The 21,660-nt window shown below is 41.4% G+C and overlaps 1 protein-coding gene across 4 annotated transcripts in view; it reads right to left on the bottom strand.

Moving 5' to 3' along the window:
• The window catches only part of LOC140188725 (segment polarity protein dishevelled homolog DVL-1-like), a 154,920-nt gene extending 133,672 nt beyond the window's left edge, over positions 1-21,248 (bottom strand). For 2 of the 4 annotated variants that reach the window (XM_072245297.1, XM_072245298.1), the window contains exon 1: positions 20,925-21,246. In XM_072245297.1, coding sequence (XP_072101398.1) covers positions 20,925-21,094 — 170 coding nt within the window. In that variant the 5' untranslated portion in view covers positions 21,095-21,246. Of the gene's footprint in view, positions 1-20,924 lie in introns of all 4 variants that reach the window. The other 2 variants (XM_072245301.1, XM_072245296.1) reach the window with 2 other exon arrangements.
• Between the last annotated feature and the right edge of the window lie 412 nt (positions 21,249-21,660).

Below are 21,660 nucleotides of genomic sequence, written 5' to 3' on the forward strand. Positions count from 1 at the left end.
AGGACGCATGAAGGATCTCGGCCCAAATTACACAAAAACAGGCCAAACACTTCAGCAATCCTCTTTAGTCTATTGGAATCTTGTAATTGAGTTGTGGAATAAAACAAATTCACTTGAAGCATCAACTGTGGCAGTCAACTCTCCCAGGGGTTTCCAACCTTTTTATGCCATCAAGCCTTACCATTAACCAAGAGGTCTGTGCACTCCAAGTTGGGAAATCTTGCGAGTCTAAACTAAAAGTACGGTAATATTCTGCAGCCAAATAAGCATTAAGCTTAAAGTGACACATTTTAAGATAATAGCACCTTACTAATCTTAAACTAACCGTCATGCCTAACAGCTGGTAAACAAGTGCTGGAAAATAAAATAATATGCATACACCACATTATGTCTTCTTCAAAAGAATAGACAACCCCACTCATATTAATGCACGAGTGACAGTTCAATAAAAAGCGCGCAAGTCCCAATTACATTCAAGAACTTGTATAAAATATCTAATTTCAAGATACTGCAGATTTCTTAAACATCTCATGCCATCTCTTTGCCCTGTATCACAACAGTTCCTGGGCTTGTCTGTTTTTAAGAGTACACCTTCAAGTTCTACCTGCAGTTTGTATGTCTGATCATCCTCTGGTTCAAACTTGCCTTGAATCCCACAGGCTTTTGAACCAATCTCCTATGTCAAACCCTGTCCAGGGCCAGTTCCATTTACAACTGAAACATCCCAGTACATTTTCAATCGTTGACTCTTCTTCGTTACAAGTCTCAATAAAAATACAGCAATGGCTAGAAATACAAGTAACTTTGGCTAACTTTGATACAATTGTTTTATTCCAATGACCATTTAAGACTGCTGTATGACTACAGTTAGATCTAACAGGCCTCGTGTGTATTTGTTTGAAGTTAGTAAAACCAGACAATCCCCAGGTGAGTTGAAGCTTCCTCCTCACCTAACTTTCATGACAAAAGAAGTTTTAAAAAATAGCAGGCTAACCGTCAGAAGTAAGAGCACTGCGTCTCAGAGGTAACAAGATCACTGCTCATTTCATGGTTCCAAGTTAGATTTCCTGACTGAGACTTTCTACCAATTTTAAGGCCTTCAACCAAGTTTTCATAGGCACACTTTCATCATTTTGGCTAATGCCTTGGTCATATGTGCCAGTTTTTCATTATAATTATACTCAAGTACTTCCTCTCTATGCTGCATTGTCTTCTCATTCTTATTTCTTGAACTTTCTTCATGTTATACAGTAACCTGCACTTCGTCTACTCTGCTGGCCCTGCAGTAACTTTTCAGATTCAGTGCTGCACAGCATCCTTCCCACAATATCCTTTCCAATCAATTACTTTTTTCTCTATTAAAACACGTTTTGTTTTTTGACCTCTGCACTGAGCTACTTTCTATCTCATTGTTTCATTTGGCTGGATGCCACTTTTCTCCATGATCTGAATCAGAGGAGGAAGAAATGATTTAAACAGGGGCTCTTCACCTTCCAATCCAAAGAACAGAGGCAAAATAGAATGTGTTAATCTGCTCCCTACAACTACTGCTGGTTTCTGAGTGTAGACATCAACGAATACCAGCTGCTCAATTTCCTCTGTCATCTTCGCACTAGATTTAGTATTTTTAACAATGCTTCAGAACTTGGTCACAGTACAACATTTCTCTTAGTTTATGATATTTAAAATTATGCACATGTGTCTCTCCCTGTTAATGAGGTATCTACTGTACTATCAATATTCATCATAATGCCGTGGTTGTTAAAATTACTATTAATATGGAATTAATGACAATTAAAAACTACTACAGTGCTCTCTGTTACCACTAGAGACACTTACAGTATTTGGCCTTCCGAGTCTTTTTTTTATCTCTATGGTATTCTGATAGGTTCTGCATATTTGTTTCCCTGACTACAAAACATCCAGAGCTTATAGCTATCAATATTTGCAATAATTTACCTGCTTGTGCAAGGTATTTTACTGCAGTTTTATTGGTGGGCTGTTTGAAATGCATGTACCAAAGTTGCATGAATTCTCTGGCATTGAAATCAGACCTGCTGCCTTTTGTAATGATGGGACTCCCAGGTTTCACAAGTTCCTGGTATGACATGGCTTGCTGGTTTCCATAGAAACCTCCTTTGTATCTCATGTGACCGTGTCTCAATGAAGGCAGTTAGCGTCGACAATAAGCGTTGTAACACAATGCATTCAGGTCTGCATCCTGAAGTAAACAAAACATCCTCTCCCTCCACTTCCACCATAATGCCAATTTTACCAGTCTTTTCAAATGGAATGTATGGCTGATTAATAACTTTGTCCTGCATCTGCTTATCAGCTAATCTGCATTCTAATTGGTAACTTAATGCACAACTGAAGAACTTCCTGAAATTGGACCTCTAAAAATAATTAGAACAATATGACACGTTGCCTCCTCTAAACATATGTAAAGAATTTGAGATTTTGATACATTACTGATAGTGTTGAGAATCAGAATTAGCTTTAATATCACAGGCATATGTTGTGAAATTTGTTGACTTTGCAGCAGCAGTATAATGCAATACATGATAATATAGGAAAAAAACTGAATTACAGTAAGTATATGTATATCAAATAGTTAAATTAAATAAATAGTGCAAAAACATACATTAAAAATAGTGATGTAATGTTCATGGCAAGGTCTATTCAAAAATCAGTTGGCAGAGGGAAAAAAGTTGTTCCTGAATCGCTGAGTGTGTGCCTTCAGACTTCTGTACCTCTTTCCCAATGGTAACAGTGAGAAGAGGGCAAGTCCTGGGTGATGGGGGTCCTTAATGATGGACACTGCCTTTTTGAGGCATCGCTCCTTGAAGATGTCTTGGATATTACAGAGGCTAGTACCCATGATGGAGCTGACCAATTTTACCACTCTGCAGTTTACTTCAATCCTGTGCAGTAACCTCCTCTCCCTCCCCCCATACTAGACAGTGATACAGCCAGTCAGAATGCACTCTATGGTACATCGGAAGAAGTTTTTGAGTGCTCTTTGGTGACATTCCAAAGCTCCTCAAACTCTTATTGAAATATAGCTGTCTTGCCTTCTTTATAGCTGCATTGATATGCTGTGAGCAGGTTAGGTCCTAAGGGATCTTGACACCCAGGAACTTGAAATTGCTCACACTCTCCACTTCTGCTCCCTCTATAGGGGTTGCTGTATGTTCCCTATTCTTGCCCTTTCTGAAGTCCACAATCAGCTCTAAGCTGAAGCATTATTTAAAATTTTCGACCACCTTGTCAAATGGACACCAACTGCAAACAAATTAGATAGTGTCACACCTTTTTTAACAGTGTGGCAGTCTTTTGTTCAGATGAGCGACTGCAACTTTCTCTTCTAAATTTCTGCTGAAATTATCTATGACCTTACTGGTCTGTACTACTTCAGCCATCTCAGATGCGTAACATCTGCTGTCTGACCATTCAGAAATCCTAATAGTTCATCATAAGGCTCACAAGTGATATTTCTGTTGCTCCCCTGCAAAACATCAAAGGCCCATTTTCTGTGCTCCTAAAACACACTGGGAATCAGATTCTTGCATTCCCCCATAACTGACAGCCCCACTTTCTGCACACTCTTGAAACTCACTGGATTCACTTTAAAAATTATAATACCGTTTATCAGCCAAAAAGTGTTTGGGGGATGGCAACCAATATTCCAACAAATCTGTCAGCCATGCCTCAGTGTCCCATCTGGGTCAGACTATCAGAGTTTTGCACAAAAAATGCTGGAGGAACTCAGGAGACCAGACAGCATCCATGGAAAAGAGTAAACAGTTGACATTTCAGGCAGATACTCTTCATCAGGACACGAGAAAAAGATGAGAAGTTCTCTCATTCTCTCTGGCAATACAGTGCATTTGTATCTTTTTATGACTGTGCTGTAGAGTATAACAAACTTACCTGGACTTGGATCAATAAAATACATCTTTTTCATAATCTCCAAAATTCAAACTTAACTAACTTCAACTGCAACTTTAAAATAACAACTGCATATAACACTAGATGAAAGCAGACTACTTGTCAGAATTAGAATCAAGTTTATTGTCACTGGCATGTGACCTGAAAATTGTTAACTTAGCAGCAGCAGTTCAATGCAATACATAATCTAACAGAGGGGACAAAATAATAATAATAAAAAATAAAATATAATAATACTTAACGTGAAAATACCATGGCACTCAGTATGTGAACAAAAGCGATCATGTTTGCTGGTGCGATACAGGAAATCTGTGACAGGACATCATCCTCTTTCCATCAGATTAAGAGTTTAAAAATCAAGGCCAAAAGCCACTGAGGTGTTTCACAGTATCATGATCATTACTTGGATGGATGAAGGAATGCCACTAGACATAAGAAATTTGGCAGTCTTTCAAAAAATGCAAGAATCAAAGCTGATGGCAAAAACTATGAATTTATTTCATTTCTCTGTGTAGCAGAGGCAACTATTAGAACAAATTCTACTAAACAGACACTAACCCTAACCCCAGACCCTAACCCTAACCCTACCCCTAACCCTAAATCTGCCAAAAGCACAGTATGGTTTTAGATTAATGAGTTGAGGTAGGTCTGAGAAGAATGCTTGAAGATGAATGCAGGTTAGCATGCATTCTTCAGTGACTTGACCAAATATTCAACAGTGTGAGCCGCTTCGCTTTTCCACATAAACTGGGCTGTCAATAAAGATTACGCTAAACATGTACAGTAAATACATATACAGTATATGGCTAGGGTGCCTAAGACTTTTGCACAGTACTTTAGTAATTTTATGTATTGCACTGTACAGCTGCCACAAAAAAATCATGACATATATGAGTGATGATAAACCTGATTCTGATATGGGTCTCTATTGTGGACTGAGAGTGGGAAGGGGGGAGGGAGAGGTGGGGAAGGGAGAGCGGAGGGAGCAGGAAGCACTAAAGAGACATTCTATATTGATCAATAAACCAATTGTTTGGAATCAACTGGCCTCTCAGGGCTGGGTGTGTCTGCAGCCATGTCACCCCCCTGTCCCTGGCACTTCTTCTCTGCCACCTCTCCCACAACCCTCCCATAGCGCTCCACTCTCAACATTTCTGCCAGATTTACAAACTCACTCTCCGCTCCAGGTAGACAAATACAGTACTGTGCAAAAGTCTTAGGCACCCTAGCTATATATATGAGCCTAAGATTTTGCACAGTACTGTATCTGTCCTAAACCACATGGTTAGGCACAATCTCTTAGTAGTTCTATTAAGACTCAACAATTTCACATGAACTCCCTCCTCCCAATAATGACCATTTGCTGGAAGCCTCCCGTGGGCCAAAATCAATGTTAAAGAACATATGCAAATAACTCAGCACTAGCAGTCTATAACAATATTGACATACAACCACTTTGAACAACATCAACAAATTTTCTCCAGTTTTCATATGAAAGGCACTTTAGAAATGCAGTAGAAAACATCGTGGTAATAGACTCCTACAGCAGACTCTATGCAAACTTAAGAGTCACATGCACATAGGTGAGATGTGTAACACTATCATCTGCAATTTTGTTGCTTGTGAGCTGCTTATAAAGTAATAGTTTGTTGTTTTCTTTTATATTAAAATTACAGACTTCAGAATAATCCACGGAATAAATGTCCGGAGATACAACCACAAACTCCGTCCTTCAACCTTTCATCTTTATTCCAAATCCAAGGAGCCCCTCACAATTAATAAACAAATCCACATCCCTGAATTTGCTGAATTTAGCAAAAAATTGAACATCAAAGTGCATATTTCAAGGCATGAGATTATAAGATCCTCAAAAGCTGTGGCTAACCCTTTCTGACTGTGAGACACCAATCCAACCTGTGCAATTTTTTCTTTGTTTGTTACACCACAATCACAAGGCTCACTAAATAGAAGTGGACACAGTACAGAGAGTAATTTTAAATGCAGCTCAGATTAATTGTACACAATAAGGAACATCCATTTCAGTTCCACAGTAGCATAAAAATTGCAGCATAGCTCCATAAGTAACAGTCAACTGATATTCTCAGGGGAGGGGAAATGGAAAGATCAGGTTAATGCTGCAAAAATGTTTGCTGGGCACGATATGCGGAGAATCTGGATTGTGCCAAACCAGAAATGACTGGAACCATCACTGGTTTCTAAGTTATTTTAATCCCTACGTTATTTAACCAAGTCAACCAGAAAGGTAGTTCAAGAAAGGAGAAAGGGTGATTCTTAAAAATTAAATTATCTTTCATTTCCCCATGATAGGCAGCCTTTCTTCATTTGAATGAAGTGAACAGTTGGAGAACTTCCATTACTCATAACTTGGCCAAACCGAATTGTGAAGCTTACTGTTATTTTTCTGCCAAGCGTCCATTTCACTGAAATACTCTTATCTTATTTTGTCAGAAACAAAGGTGATGTGAGGTCATGGCATGATAGGAAACAGCTTAAAGTACAGCAAGGCAATTAACCCATTTCTTTACCCTATTGATCCAAAAGACTCCAAATTTATATTAAAGGCTGTTAGAATGCCTAACCCCAAATTTCCTGACTAGTCTTTAAATATATAGATCCAAGTGGTCTGACATCATCTGGGTTACTTTGCTAACCTTTTTCAAATTCTATTATTGCATACTTCTGAAATATTTCAAAAGACCACGAGGCCATAAAACATAGGAGCAAAATTAGGCCATTTGGCCCGTGGAATCTGTTCCGCAGATAATCAGTTTAGAAAAGTATAACAATTGAAAAGGCAACACTGCACATTTTACAAATCCATTCTGCCACTTTAAAACATATCTTTTTTTACTGTCACAATAACACAGCTTTTATTGGCATTTGAGCATAAGGCAACAAGTCTTCTTCAAGTCCTGCAATTATGATGGAGAGGTCACATCCAAAACATTAACCTGATTTAAATCATATGCCAATATAATTACCACGTAAATGTAGAATTTCTAGTTCTTATTTCAGGTTTATCTCCTTTTAACTTTGCCCGACAATTTAGATTGCAAGATTGATCCTTGTTCTGAAGCGTTCTGAACTGCTGTTTTGCTGTGCGAAGTTCGGACAGACAGTGGCAACCATGAGGAGCTGTTGTACATTCCACCAACGGTTCCTTCAGGCAGATGTTTCTGAGCAGGATTGGCAAACATCCATCCTCCTTATCCTACGCTCACTGCTGTGCACCTCCACCAATTCAGCAATCTACAACTTTAAAGTTCTCAGGATTTAAAACTCTGATCTGCTGAGCTCCTCCAGCAAGTTGTATTTGTTACTCTGTATTTCCACCATCTGCAGAATAGCCTGCGTTTAAAATTCTCATTTTTGATTTCACAATTTTTCCATGAACTTGCTTCACTCTATCAGTGCATCTTCTCCAAACATACAACCTTAACAATCCATCAACTGGTCTGAATTTCCCCATCTTCATCACTCCAGACAAACAGCCATGCCTTTAGTTGCCATTTTCTTGCTTGATCTTTAAAACAGTCCTTACTAATTGCTTTTTAAGTAAGCTTTTGATCATTTGAGCTTCATCACTATAACCTGGAATCAGATTTTCTTTGATAACTTTAGCTACAAGGTGCCTTAGGATGCCTTTTTATTTCAATGAAAGATTCTATTGCATCCCACTGTCATGGAGCAATAGCTTTTCAGCTGTCTCCCTATGATTGAACCGCTATTTGCTGGACACTTTACAAGGTGTTTCTGAGCACCATTAGCAGGAATGGTCAGCGAAAAAGTGGTATTAGTCTACATACAAGAAGAAACATTATGTGTACTTTTATAGCTTAAAAAGGTGTGATATTTTGGTGAAAGATAATCTGTGAGTTTTAGATTAATGCAAAGGTATAGGAAAGGTCAACACTCAGAATCTGGTGCTGGAATTGAGGTAAAAGGTTACCTCGGAATCAAAGGGATTAATTATAAAAGATAGGTCAGCTTCAGTGATGCCCGTTTGATCCTGACATTCGTGCTACCTGTGTAGAGTTTGCACACTTGCAGTGACAACTTTGGCTTCAGCTGGGGACTTCAGATTCCTCCCACATGCTAAAGGCATTCAAGTTGACAGGTGAACTGATCACTGTAAATTATCTCTAGTTTCAGTGAATGGCAGGAGAATGGACTTGTGAGAGGTTTAAGAGAAACAAGAAAAATACAACTGATTGGCCTGTGCCAAGAGTCAGCACAGGTGTAAATGAAAAAAAGAGATTTATTTGTCACAGCTACAGTACATAGAAACATGAAGTGAAATATGTCATTTGCGTCAATAACTAACACAGTCCGTGGTGTGCTGGGCAGCCTACAAATGTGACATGCTTCTAGTACCAATATAGCATGCCCACAACTTACTAACCCCGACCCATTTGTATTTGGAATGTGGGAGGAAAGCGCAGGGACACAGGGAGAATGTACCAATGCCCTGTACACAGCAGCAGAAACTGAACCCCAATCATGCTCGCCGGCACCGTACAGCATTAAGCTAACCACTATGCTGACATGCTTCTCTCATTAGACTCGGCCTCCTCATAAATAGCATGGAAATACGAGATCCTCTCAGCATGCCACACCCCAACTAACTGAATAACCAGATGAATCTAGTCTAATGCACAAAGAATTACCATTTGGGTCAAGTGCAAGGCAGCACAGCAAATGCACAGACTCAATCCTAAATCTCACTCAGGGCAGGATCAGGGCCACACCTCAGCATCCCATCTCAAACCACCTGGCAAAATCAGAGTAAGTGGGTAGAGTAAAATACCAAAATTAAAGACAAATTCTTTTTTATTTCCACATTTTCCGATCAGGACCTTCCCATTTACATTAAATCTGTCAGTAATTCTGTGGCTGAAGTACTCAAATCCCTACCCACAGTCTTTCTCTGAAAGCATTTCTCCATCTTATTACAACACAGCTTTTTATGAATTTACATTATTATGCACACATTAATTTAAAATGCCAAGGTTGTCCTCTTATTCTCTCAGAAACATCTTTTTGCACTTCTGTAAAACCTTCATTTTCAGTGAAATATTTCACCAAAATGGATTTGCCTGATGAAATAGCTCACTAACCACTCCACCTCATCTGCACCAGCATACAGTCCTTCACAGCAGGATCCACTAATTAGATTTTCATTCACAGGAAGCTAGTTCCAGAATTTTAACTGCAGGAAATGAATCTCAAACAAATAGAACACAGCTTCATTGTGAAAGTATTTGTGCCCTCTTCACCTTCACTTACTGCTCTCACTCTTCAAGTTTTAAACAATAGGAAAAAAATTGAGGAATTTGTTGTCAGTACAGGGTTGTACGTAGTTAAGACGCTGCACTAAAACCATTAATAAAGTGGACTCTGGTTAACTGGGCTATCGGTTAAACGGGGCAGCCGCTTATTTGGGACAACCCTTAAAGAACTAAACCAAATTGAGAAAATAGCCAGGATTACGTTCATTTATTTGGGACACTAGGCCACTTAATTGGGGCAGGAAATTGTTGCTGAACAGTTTCTAACTAGCATCGGACATGTGCACTTGTGTGGCCATTAGACACTACACCATACTTAGAGTGAACAGTTTTTAAATAGCATCAGTTGAGTATGCTTGTGTTCAAAAAGCAGTGACCTTTATCACTGAACATTGGTGAGAAATAAGTAGTAAGACAATTCAGAACTGTTTTGCTCATGGCGGTTTCAAGCATTCAGTCTTGGAGATGCCAGAAATGGCAGTAGTGAAAATGAAACAACTTTAGTACTTCAACAAGTTAGGAACCACAAGGAATTTGAAGGTATTGACAATCATCTTGAATGTTACAATGAGAATGAAGATTTGGAAGATGCAATCATCGATAGCATTGTACGAAGGCAGTCCATTATCTACACTAGGTGTCTGCACTGATTTTGCTCATTTACAGTAAATCAAAAGGATGTGCAGCATACACGGCATTTATGAATTCCATCGAAAACTATTAGGAGCTAATAACAGTTTTACAGTACTGTAGTAGCATTGATAGTGTTCTCATTTGTTCTGTATTTCATTTAAATACACAATTTGTTACACAGTTAAATTGCAGTGTGTCTTTTTTATACCTTTTCAACTATTCCCATGAAACTTCGGTTAATTGGAGGCAGATACACTAGTGAAGTTTAAGAGACTACTAGACAGGTATATGGAGGAATTTAAGGTGGGGGCTTATATGGGAGGCAGAGTTTGAGGGTCGGCACAACATTGTGGGCTGAAGGGCCTGTACTATTCTATGTTCTATGTTCAATGTGTCCCAATTAACCGGAATTCACTATATTTGCCTAAACATCAATGACAGCCAGCCCTACCACATCACCACCTTTTGACCTTTCTATCGTCTCTGGGTTGTCATCTAGTACTCGATGACCAGGAATGCCTTCCAATACACAATGGGAAAATTAAAGCTGAACCCTTCAGCCTGTCGTACATTGTTTATTATCATACCATCAACTCTGTCCTCTCCATAGCAACTGCCTGAGACTAAACCAGACTGTTTACAACTTGCATCATATTTGACACCAAAGTGAGCCACAGACCATCGACTCATCCTGTCAATTATTCCCACCTCTGCAGTATCATCCAATTGTGCCACTGCTTCAACTCATCTCCTACAGTAACTGCCAATCATGCCAATTTTAAAACCCCTATATTGACTACCTTGTTTTAACTACCTGAACATCCTCCAGGCTAGCTTTATCCATTCTACTTTATGTAAAACTGGAGATTATCCAAACTCCCATAGACCACATCCTTAGTTGTTTCAGATCCCGGTCTTTCATCGCTTCCATGCTCACCATCACACTGTCTCCAAGTAAGTAATACCTCAGTGTTTACTGTATATTCTCACTTTCGAATCCCATCAGTTTACCTCTTTCTAATTTTATTGCATTCAAACTCTATACCTACTAAGATATCTGCATTCTTATTCTGACCTCATGACCACTGCAGATTTCAACTACACTGATATAAGTGACTGTGATATCAGCTGCCAAGTCACCGAGCTCTAAAATTCACTAAACTCCTTCAGTTTGGGAAGTGACAAATGACTGAAACTGATAGAATCTGATAGGAGAGAGCATAGAGCAACCTTAAGCACAAATGATTTTCTAGCATGTGTTATTCATTAATTTGAGGCAAAACATAACTAAGATGTATTTAAATGGATAATTCCCATATTTGAAGTATTTTATGGCATTTATCTGGCCAACCGTCCACTCATTAATATGTGATCCAGCCCACAGAGGCAAAAAGGTTGCCAACCCCGGCATAGAATAACACGAGGGAGAAGGGGACAGGAACCAGTGGGAAGAGGGTGTGGGTGATGGGCAGATGTCGGGGTTGGAGACTAGAAAGAAGATAGGGTGATGAGGCCTTGTGGATTGGGGGAGAGAGAAGAGAGAAAAGGATCAGAGGACTCCTCTTCTACCAGTCCTTTATCACTTCCACTATCACCTCCCAGCTTCAGACACCATTCCCACTCTCCCTCTTCCCTTCATTCGCTCTTGCTCCACCCCTTCCTTCTACTTTTTGTTTTAAATATACCAGCTACCTTTCTTCTATCTTTCAGTCCAAATGAAGGGTCTCGACCTGAAACATAACAAGAGAAATCCAAGCTACACATACAAAACGCTGATGGAACTCAGCAGACCAGGCAGTATTCATGGAAAAGAGCACAGTCGATATTTCGGGCCGAGACCCTTCAGCACGACCTGAAACATTGTTCATTTTCACCACAGATGCTGCCTGATCTGCTGAATTCTCCTCCAATGCTTTGTGTGCTGTTCCAGATAATAGCATCTGCGGACTCAAGTGTCATTAGTACAGGTGAATCAGCAAGTCCACCAATACTCTCATTGCCTGACTGCGCTGTAAGAACAAGTGCCAGAGAAAATCTACAACACTCAGTACCATCTTCTGTATTATTCTCCAATAATTAACCAGTGTTATTGAAAATACAATGGACAGGCACTGCTTCCATGAGGTTAACACATTCCTTCATACAGTGATTTTAACGTATTAATAAATCAGATGCCACAGACCAGAGAATTATTCTCAAGATAACATACACACAACAAAGATACTCAGGCTACACAGCCAACGAGTGTTAAAAAGAAGACAACAGAGAACCAAAACAGTTTTCCAACAAAATCATGGCATTACCTACAGATGTGATCTCTTAATAGCCATAAGAATACCAATACTCACCAACTAGCTTCTCACTTGAAAGTAGCTGTTTAATCAAAGAAGTGAGTATTGCAACCAGTGTGATATGTGGCACTACTTATTGTATAATGTTCTAAATTAAAGTTCCCATGCAGCCCCAATGGAAACAGGATCTACATGTGGCATCACATTATGGTCCACATTGCTATCCTTCCACATCATATGTAATTCATTGTTACAGGTGCCTCCCTGAGTGCTGCAAATTGAGTTTATACAGTATATTATTAAGTTCGTTGCCAAGTTAATTGTCAAGTTCACTGATGACATTACAGTGATGGGGTTCATCACCAACCATAACGAGACAGCCTACAGGGTGGAGATGGGAGAGATCAAGGCCTGGTGCCTGGCAAATAACCTCTTTCTTAGTGTCAACAAGACAAAGGAGATGGCTATCGACTTCAGGAGAACTCTCACCACTCACATCTTCCTTTACGTGGGCAGCACAGCAGTGGAAACTGCAAGTAGTTTCAAACTCATGGGAGAGCACATCTCAAATAACCTCTTATGATCCCTGAACACATCCTACTGAGTCAGGAAAACTCCCTAATGCCTCTACTTTCTGAGAGAGCTGGACTTTGCACAAACATACTCATGGCATCGTAACAAGCTGCGTCACTGTTTGGTATGGAAACTGCACTGTGGTGGACGGGAAGGCACTACAACTGGATGTCAAGTCTGCTCAATGCATCACTGACACCAAACAGTCATTTTCAAATAGATATTTGAGACCAGGTTATTAAATCTTAAAACTGTATTGAACTTTTAATGTACTCTGATTTATAGTATCATAGTCATACTTTATTGATCCCGGGGGAAATTGGTTTTCATTACAGTTGCACCATAAATAATTAAATAGTAATAAAACCATAAATAGTTAAATTGTAATATGTAAATTATGCCAGGAAATAAGTCCAGGACCAGCCTATTGGCTCAAGGTGTCTGACCCTCCAAGGGAGGAGTTGTAAAGTTTGATGGCCTTAGGCAGGAATGACTTCCTATGACGCTCAGTGTTGCATCTCGGTGGAATGAGTCTCTGGCTGAATGTACTCCCGTACCCACCCAGTACATTATGTAGTGGATGGGTGACATTGACCAAGATGGCATGCAACTTGGACAGCATCCTCTTTTCAGACACCACAGTCAGAGAGTCCAGTTCCATCCCCACACCATCACTGGCCTTATGAATGAGTCTGTTGATTCTGTTGGTGTCTGCTACCCTCAGTCTGCTGCCCCAGCATACAACAGCAATCATGATCGCACTGGCCACCACAGACTCATAGAACATCCTCAGCATCATCCGTCAGATGTTAAAGGACCTCAGTCTCCTCAGGAAATAGAGATGGCTCTGACCCTTCTTGTAGACAGCCTCAGTGCTCTTTGACCAGTCCAGTTTATTGTCAATTCGTATCCCCAGGTATTTGTAATCTTTCACCAAGTCCACACTGACCCCCTGGATGGAAACATGGTTCGCCGGTACCTGAGCTATCCTCAGGTCTACCACCAGCTCCTTAGTCTTTTTCACATTAAGCTGCAGATAATTTTGCTCACACCATGTGACAAAGTTTCCTACCGTAGCGCTGTACTCAACCTCATCTCCCTTGCTGATGCATCCAACTATGGCAGTCATCAGAAAACTTCTGAAGATGACAAGACTCTGTGCAGTAGTTGAAGTCCGAGGTGTAAATGGTGAAGAGAAAGGGAGACAAGACAGTCCCCTGTGGAGCCCCAGTGCTGCTGATCACTTTGTCGGACACACATTTGAAGGGGTTCTTTAAAAGGTACAAGGTCAGGAAGGGTTAAAGAGAACTCCAGATTCATAAATTTGGCAGAAGTCAGCACCACCACAAATGCTGGGAATTATATTTGGGATGACTTAAGACAGAAACTAAGAATCAGCTAACTCAAGGGTTTATAGAAATGAAGGGGATTTACAGAGATAGGAAGGAATTATTACTGGTCTCAGTCTCTCAGTGTTTAGCGACAGCAGGACTGCACTCAGACTAAGGCTGACAGTGAAACCTGGAAGAAGTACACCACTGCCCACAATTTGAGAGCCAACTAGCAGTAAAGACAGATGCTGATGATAAATTTAAACAGTGCTTCGATGCATGAGAATGGATGTTGGTCTATTAAGGAAAAGGATATCAAAAGATCAAGAGAATTTGAGTTTCTAGGCTCCATTCATGTCTCTTCTTTCACTTAATCTGAAAAGTATATCCATTTCTTTCCTCCTTCCTTCTTAATTTGCTTATCTAGCTTCTCTTTAATACACCTATTTGTAAGGGCTCTCATTCAAGAGGCTGTAGTTTTAGTCCCAGTGATCTGTCTTGTAGTTCTTCCTCAACTAAATATAAATGAAACAAAATATTATCTGGGCATTACTACTCTTGCTGTTTGTGAGAAATGACCATCTGTAAATTGGCAAACACACCGACTACGTTTTATGAGTATTACATTGGCTGCAATAGCTGTCTGGTGGTGTAGTGGCATCCGCACCGGAGTGGTCCCAGGTTTGAATACGGCTGGTTCCTTGGACGCTTTCCATCCGTACTGGGTTGAGCATTCAGCTAGCAACTCAGCCTCATAAAAAACAGACAAAAAATGCTGAAGAAATGGCCAGGTTGCTGCCCTGTGTGCCACAAGGCACGGAAAGGGACAATAAACAACAAAATTGGCTGCAAAGTTCCTGTGGCTTTGAACGGTGTTAGCTAAATGCAAGTCTTGTTGTAACTACTGCACATAGTGGCGACTCTTCAGGTGAAGACACTTCTAGCTTCCCAATTAAATTTATTAGAGATTGTCTAATATTTATGACCTAGTTTACATTTCACTAACGCGCTTGTGTCTTTATCACATCTTCCCTATCCAAGCCATTCTGTAAATCAGGAGAAAAGATGCTAGCAACGAGAAAACGCAAGATTTTTGTTTTATTTAAGAGGTTTTGTGAGAGTGTGTGGCTGTGTGAGTGCATCTATGTGACAAGTGATTGTGAATTCAATTGTAGTGATGGCCTGTGGAACTCACTACAGGTTAAAGCCATTCAGTTATTGTATCCAATAGCCTAGACAGTCTATGCACTGCACTATCCCATAATGCTGCCAGTCAGAATGATATAATAGAGAAACAGGCCATTTGACTCACTGGATCTGTGCCAACCATCGAACACCTATCTCACATTTATTCCATTACTGATTCCATATACCTGTAGATGTTGGGAAGCCATACAGCCAGTCACACCTTCCTGAAAGCAAGGTTATACAGCTTCCCAACCTAAAGTTCATCCATTCCGTCTTGTACGACTTTCTACTTACCATGAGATTATACATAATATGCTAACATGAATCTTCAGTCCATGGCACCACATTACAGCCAAACTCATGTACTTTTATTTTGGAATAACTTTAGGATGCACCTTGTTAAAAGCTGTCTCAAAATCCAAAGAACCACATCCACCTGTTCCCCATTATCAACGCTGCCAATTACAGTCTCAAAGAAACAACTCTAGTAGATTTGAAATAAACAACACCCCTCTCAGGCACCCATACCAATTCTGCTATTTTATGTCTAAAAGTCCTATTCATCATCATCATGCGCCGTGTTGTATGACATGGGTGAGCATGGCCTCCATGACCATGATTGTCCTTGCCAATTTTTTTCTACAGAAATGGTTTGCCATTTCCTTCTTTTGGGCAGTGTCTTTACAAGATGGGTGATCCCAGCCATTGTCAATATCCCAGAGATCGTCTGTCTGGTGTCAGTGGTCGCAGAACCAGGACTGTGATATGCACCAGCTGCTCATACGACCATCCGCCACCTGCTCCCATGGCTTCACATGACCATGATCTGGGTTGGGGGGGGTGGTTGCTAATCAGGTGCTACACCTTGCCCAAGGGTGACCTGCAGGTAGCAGAGGGAAGGAGCACCTTGCACCTCCTTTGCAGAGACGCACAAGTCCTATTATCATTTCCTAAGCAACAGATTCCAGCATTGCTGTGGATTACCTTTGCAAAATACTACGCTCAGACATGCTAAAAGAAAAACCCTGGTCCAATGGGAAACAAGTAGTAATAATCATGGACCAGTAGGAAATCTTCCCTCTTAAATTCAACTCCATTATAGTTCAGATGAAATATATTCCAACTTTGATAGTTACTGACTCACTTTTACCTCATGCCCCCAGTTTCTGAACCCTTGCCACAGAGATCAATTTCCTGGATCTGCTGTGTCAATTGAAGAATGTTAAAAGGCTAATTTTTTTGTAGTCTATGAAATAAATAAGAGAAATGAACAGGCAGAAAAATGTGGTGTGCACACTGACTTTCCATTTGAGCAGCATGGTCAATTCCAATTTCCAGCCTCAAGGCAACATGGCGAGACCTTTAAGTGGCACAGGAAGATTTGTTAAAATGCACCAGATACAAAGTACATCAGTTACATCGACAGGCAAGGGAAACTAGGATTGTTTTTCTCACAGTAGGAAAAGACACATTTATTCTTTTCCCAGGGAAGCATACCACAAAATGGCTTGGTAGAAGTACAATAACTCAACAATATTATCCAGACACAAGACCATCAATCTGGAGACACAGGATTGAGATGTACTGTGGCACTTGGGGAAATTTAAATCGAAGTAGTCAGATTTGGATTTAAAAGATAGACTCAGAAAGTGACAAATAAATTACAGAGTTGTTGTAAAAAATCATCTGGTTCACTATTCCCCCAAGGGAAATAATTCTGCCCAATCTGCTCTGTACTTGATTGCAAACTTTCAGAATGGAAGTACACTTCTCAAGCATAGCATGCTCCTTACAACTTGCTTTAAAAAAGGATCAATTGTTTCTAATGGCAGAAAACAGTAAATATCAGAGGCAACATGTAACCTGCACATAGATTCAAGAAAGTGAAGAAAGATGTTGCACATTATCATGCCATTGGGACCGCAGAGCAACACATGGAATGCACTTTTGTAAAGTAGTTTCATTGCTATTCATGAACATTTGGGAGCCAGTTTAAAAGAAAGTTTTAGTCCATACACAGAAGAACCCTCACAATGATATTTTCACTCAGTCTGTAAAATGCACTTTAATACATTTTCATGTATAAATTAGTCATGTACATGAATATTTTACTGCATAACACTGGTATAAGAGTCAGACTAATTTTAAATATAAAAAAGGTGTTGCCATTGGTTCCATTCCTGCTTATCCACAAGGACACCCATGTTGAAAGAATGCCCCGAAATCTACAGGAGAGAAGTTTCTAGATGATTTTGCATGTGCGTAGACCTCTCAAAATCAAAACCACCCTGCCTACTTTGACAAGTAACGATCAACGAGCAGTTAGAAATGTAAAACAATCCAAATTAAAGATAGCAAAGTTACATTTCTGGGAAGAAAACTACAGTTAGGTAAAAGGAAAGGCACTAAGGGTTGTGGGAGAAATAGAAAACTGTGGTTCAAGTAGAACACTAAAAATTGAGAATTCTGTGTACATAAATGGGCTTGAAAAGTGGGACTCTCAGTAAAGACGCAGTGATAATTTTACATAATATGCTGCCCATGACACTATTAGAATAATGTGCAGTTCTGGGATCTCATAATATGAAGGACATTGAAATTCTGGTCATCACACACTGTAAGGTATAATTTAGTACACAGTATTTTCCAAAGTCAACTGGTGTGAATTTTAGTCCCACTTCATAGACTTTGACCAACTTCTGTTGCTGAATTAAAATCAGTAGAGATAAATTATGCGCTGTGTGCAAACTGGCGTAATGTTTCCAACTTTATCACAGGGATCTCATTTCAAAAGCACTTCAGTGCTTACTCCAAAGCTCTGCAGGTAGTCAGCTGTCAAATGTATGTCTTTCCTCCTCCTTTAAGGACACCAGATTATGCCAGAAATGATGTTAAGAAGAGATCACTAAGATTCCTTAAGCAAAAAAGACCAAAAAATGATATCATATTTGTAAGTAGGATGCTGTGCACAATTCTGATTTGATGGGGACAGACGTGAGAAGCACAGAGGAACACCTGAAGAAATTTCTGAAATGCCCGGTTCACTACCACTGCTACTGTGTGATCCAGAATCTCCAGAGGGAAGGTCCCAAAATCCCCAGCTTTGCCTGCTGCTGGCGACCGAGGCTAGGGTCGAAGTGTTCGGCAGAGATGGTGCTCAGTACTCGGTGTCAGAGGGCTGATCGGAGCTCGAAATTTTCGGATGACTCAGAGTCGGACTGTGGTCGGGCATGGTAGGTAGAGTTTTCTTCCTTCTCCCGTCTGCGTGAGATGTGGGACTTTCGAGAGACTTTGAACTTTTTTACTGTGCCATGGCCTGTTCTTCATCAAGTTATGGTATTGTTGCACTGTTGTAACTATATGTTATAATTACGTGGTTTTTGTTAGTTTTTCAGTCTTTGTCTGTCCTGTGTTTCTGTGATATCACACCGGAGGAATATTGTATTATTTCTTAAAGCATGCATTATTAAATGACAATAAAAGAGGACTGCCTGTCCTCATAATCTAAAAAAAAGCACACTTAACAGTGTTCGACATTTGTGTAAAGTGCTCATAAGATGCACTCCTTGGACTTGCAGACATTACTTCAAAAGTTACGAACAAGGAAAATCCTTTCACCCCAAGTGTTGTAATGTGGACACATCAAAGTTGTTGGTGAACGCAGCAGGCCAGGCAGCATCTCTAGGAAGAAGTGCAGTCGACGTTTCAGGCCGAGACCCTTCGTCAGGACTAACTGTCTGTTAGCCTCTGACTATCCACACGGTTATAGCCTAGCTGTGATCTAACCTCGTGTATAAAAAATATTATTACAGAACCACAGGCCAGTGGCTTATTGACCCTCACCAGCTCTCTATGAAACAAATCCATCCAGTTCCATTTCTTGGTTCTGTCCCCGATACTTTTCCCCTTAAAAGATCTACTCAATTCCCTTTTAAAAGGCATGATTGAAACTGCATCCATCGCTTTATAGGCAGTGAAATCTGGATCATGGTTCCCAGACAACTGGGAAAGTGCTTCGTCAGGTCAGCATTGGTTTCATTGGCGAACATTGGAAATCTGTGCCGCCTTCTTCTCAGTCATTCCACCATTATTCACCTTGCATTTACCCTTGAAGGTTTTGAATATTTTTACTTAATTCATTCTGAAACTTCTTAGTTCCAATAACAACACTCCAAGTTTCTCTAATCTAACCACATAATTGAAATCCCGAATTCCCAGGGCTATTTATTTCCTTATTGAGATACAGTGTGGAACAGGCCCTTCCGGCCCTTCGAGCTGTGTCGGCCAGAAACCCTGATTAGCTCTAGCCTAATCACTGGACAATCAATGACCAATCAGCCTACTAACTGGTACGCCTTTGGACTGTGGGAGGAAACCCACTCATTCCACGGTGAGGATGTATAGACTCCTTACAGACCAACGTCAGAATTGAACTACGAACACCAACTCCCTGAGCAGTAATAGTGTTGAACTAACTGCGACGTGGCACCCAATCTACTTAATCTTTTCTGCCTGCACTTTCAGATCCTTCCAAAAATGCAGTGACCCAGAACTGCATTCATTGTAATGGTTAAGGAGATCCTTACTTTTGAACATTAATAAAGCACCAAGATTTTGTATGTTAATAAAATCTTCCACTACCTGTCCCTCTCACTTTCAAAAATCTGTGCACCAAGATGTCTCCCACCTCTCCCCCACCCCCAGAATCTCTTTAGAATTGTATCTTTGTTTTACTGAAATTTGGAACTTCCTAGCCAATTATTAGCCATATTCTTTTATACCCTGCTTAACAATCATCTACCAACTTGAAACCCATTTCAGAAGGTCAATCCAAACTTTCAACACCCTTTGTATGTACAAGTATTTCTAACCACTCATGAAAGGTCTGGCCATAATTTTTAAATGTTTGTGCCCCAGTTCCAGATTTCACAAACACACATATATATATGTAGTTTTCTTCTATGTATCAGATCCCCCTTTCATTTCGATAATGATAATCTCTGAACATAATAGATTTCATGGAGTACACTCTTAGTTTGCATAGTATGTCCCTGTATGACTCTGATCAAATTAGGCTGCAAAGGTCAACCCTGCACATTCTTCCCAAAGTACAGAGTCCAGTATTGCTCTCGGTTCTCCTGCTGAGGTCCAAGCAGGAGTTTTGAAACAGTGGGCGAAATGGTCTCCACAGCTGCAGACCCCACGGTTCTTATGTAAACAAGCGATCAGCTATCACGGCCATAATCCGATACCAGGGGAGCAATAAATGAGAGGGGTAATGATTTAGGAAGGATGATTGTTTTCTGGAAACCACGGGCAAGGTGCTTTACCAACTAACTGGCCAGCAGCGTCAACTCAAGCCCCGATCGGTGCTCAGCCCGTAATGAGCGGGCGGACAAACCACAGCCCCTTTCCAGCAGCAGCCCGCAGCCGCCCCGCCTCAAACCCCCCACCCACGCCGCCCGGCCCCGCCCCGCCCCCCAGCCCGAGTCTCTAACCCACGGCAGCCTCGCTCACCCTGGCCGCAAGCGCCGGCCTTCCGCAGCCCCCACCCCGGCGACAGCAGTGACCGGCGGGCCCCGAGTGTGCCGCGGAACCAGGGAGAGCGGCCGGCTGCCGCGGGGCTTGGGCTCGGGCTCGCAACTCACCCGAAGTCAAGGTCCATGGACTTAAAGAAGAATTTGAAGCTGCTGGTCGGCCTGTTATTGAGGACCTGCTTGAAGTGACCGAGAGTGACCAGGTCCGGCGGCACCGCCACTTTCACCAAGTACGGCGTCTCCTCCTCGTCCATGTGGTAAATTATCTTGGTCTCCGCCATCGGGGATCGGAACCGCGACGGGTGGCAAAACCCCACTCCCGGCCGCACTCCCTCAGTCCTACCGGCTCATGGATGTGGGAGAAACGAGACCTGTCAAACTCGACAGCGCGGCCTGGTGGACAGCATCCCGCCGCCTGCGTGCCAGCCCGGGTCAGCTCCGCCCACCACAGTAACCCCGCCCACCGGACCAGCTCCACCCACCACAGTAACCCCGCCCACCGGACCAGCTCCACCCACCACAGTAACCCCGCCCACCGGACCAGCTCCTCCCACCACAGTAACCCCACCCACTGGGCCAGTTCCGCCCACCAGAGCAGCTCCACCCACCACAGTAACCCCACCCACTGGGCCAGCTCCGCCCACCAGACCAGCTCCACCCACCGGGCCAGCTCCCTCTATCATTATAACCCCGCCCACTGCAACAGCTCCACCCATCACTGTAACCTCATCCACTGCATCAGCTCCACCCACCACAATAGCCCCGCCCATTTGGTCAGCTCCTCCTACCGTGGGAACTCCCCCACCACTGGGTCAGCTCCTCCCACTATCATAAACCCACCCACTGT

Source organism: Mobula birostris, chromosome 27 (assembly GCF_030028105.1).
Source record: "Mobula birostris isolate sMobBir1 chromosome 27, sMobBir1.hap1, whole genome shotgun sequence".
NCBI classification, from domain to species: domain Eukaryota; kingdom Metazoa; phylum Chordata; class Chondrichthyes; order Myliobatiformes; family Myliobatidae; genus Mobula; species Mobula birostris.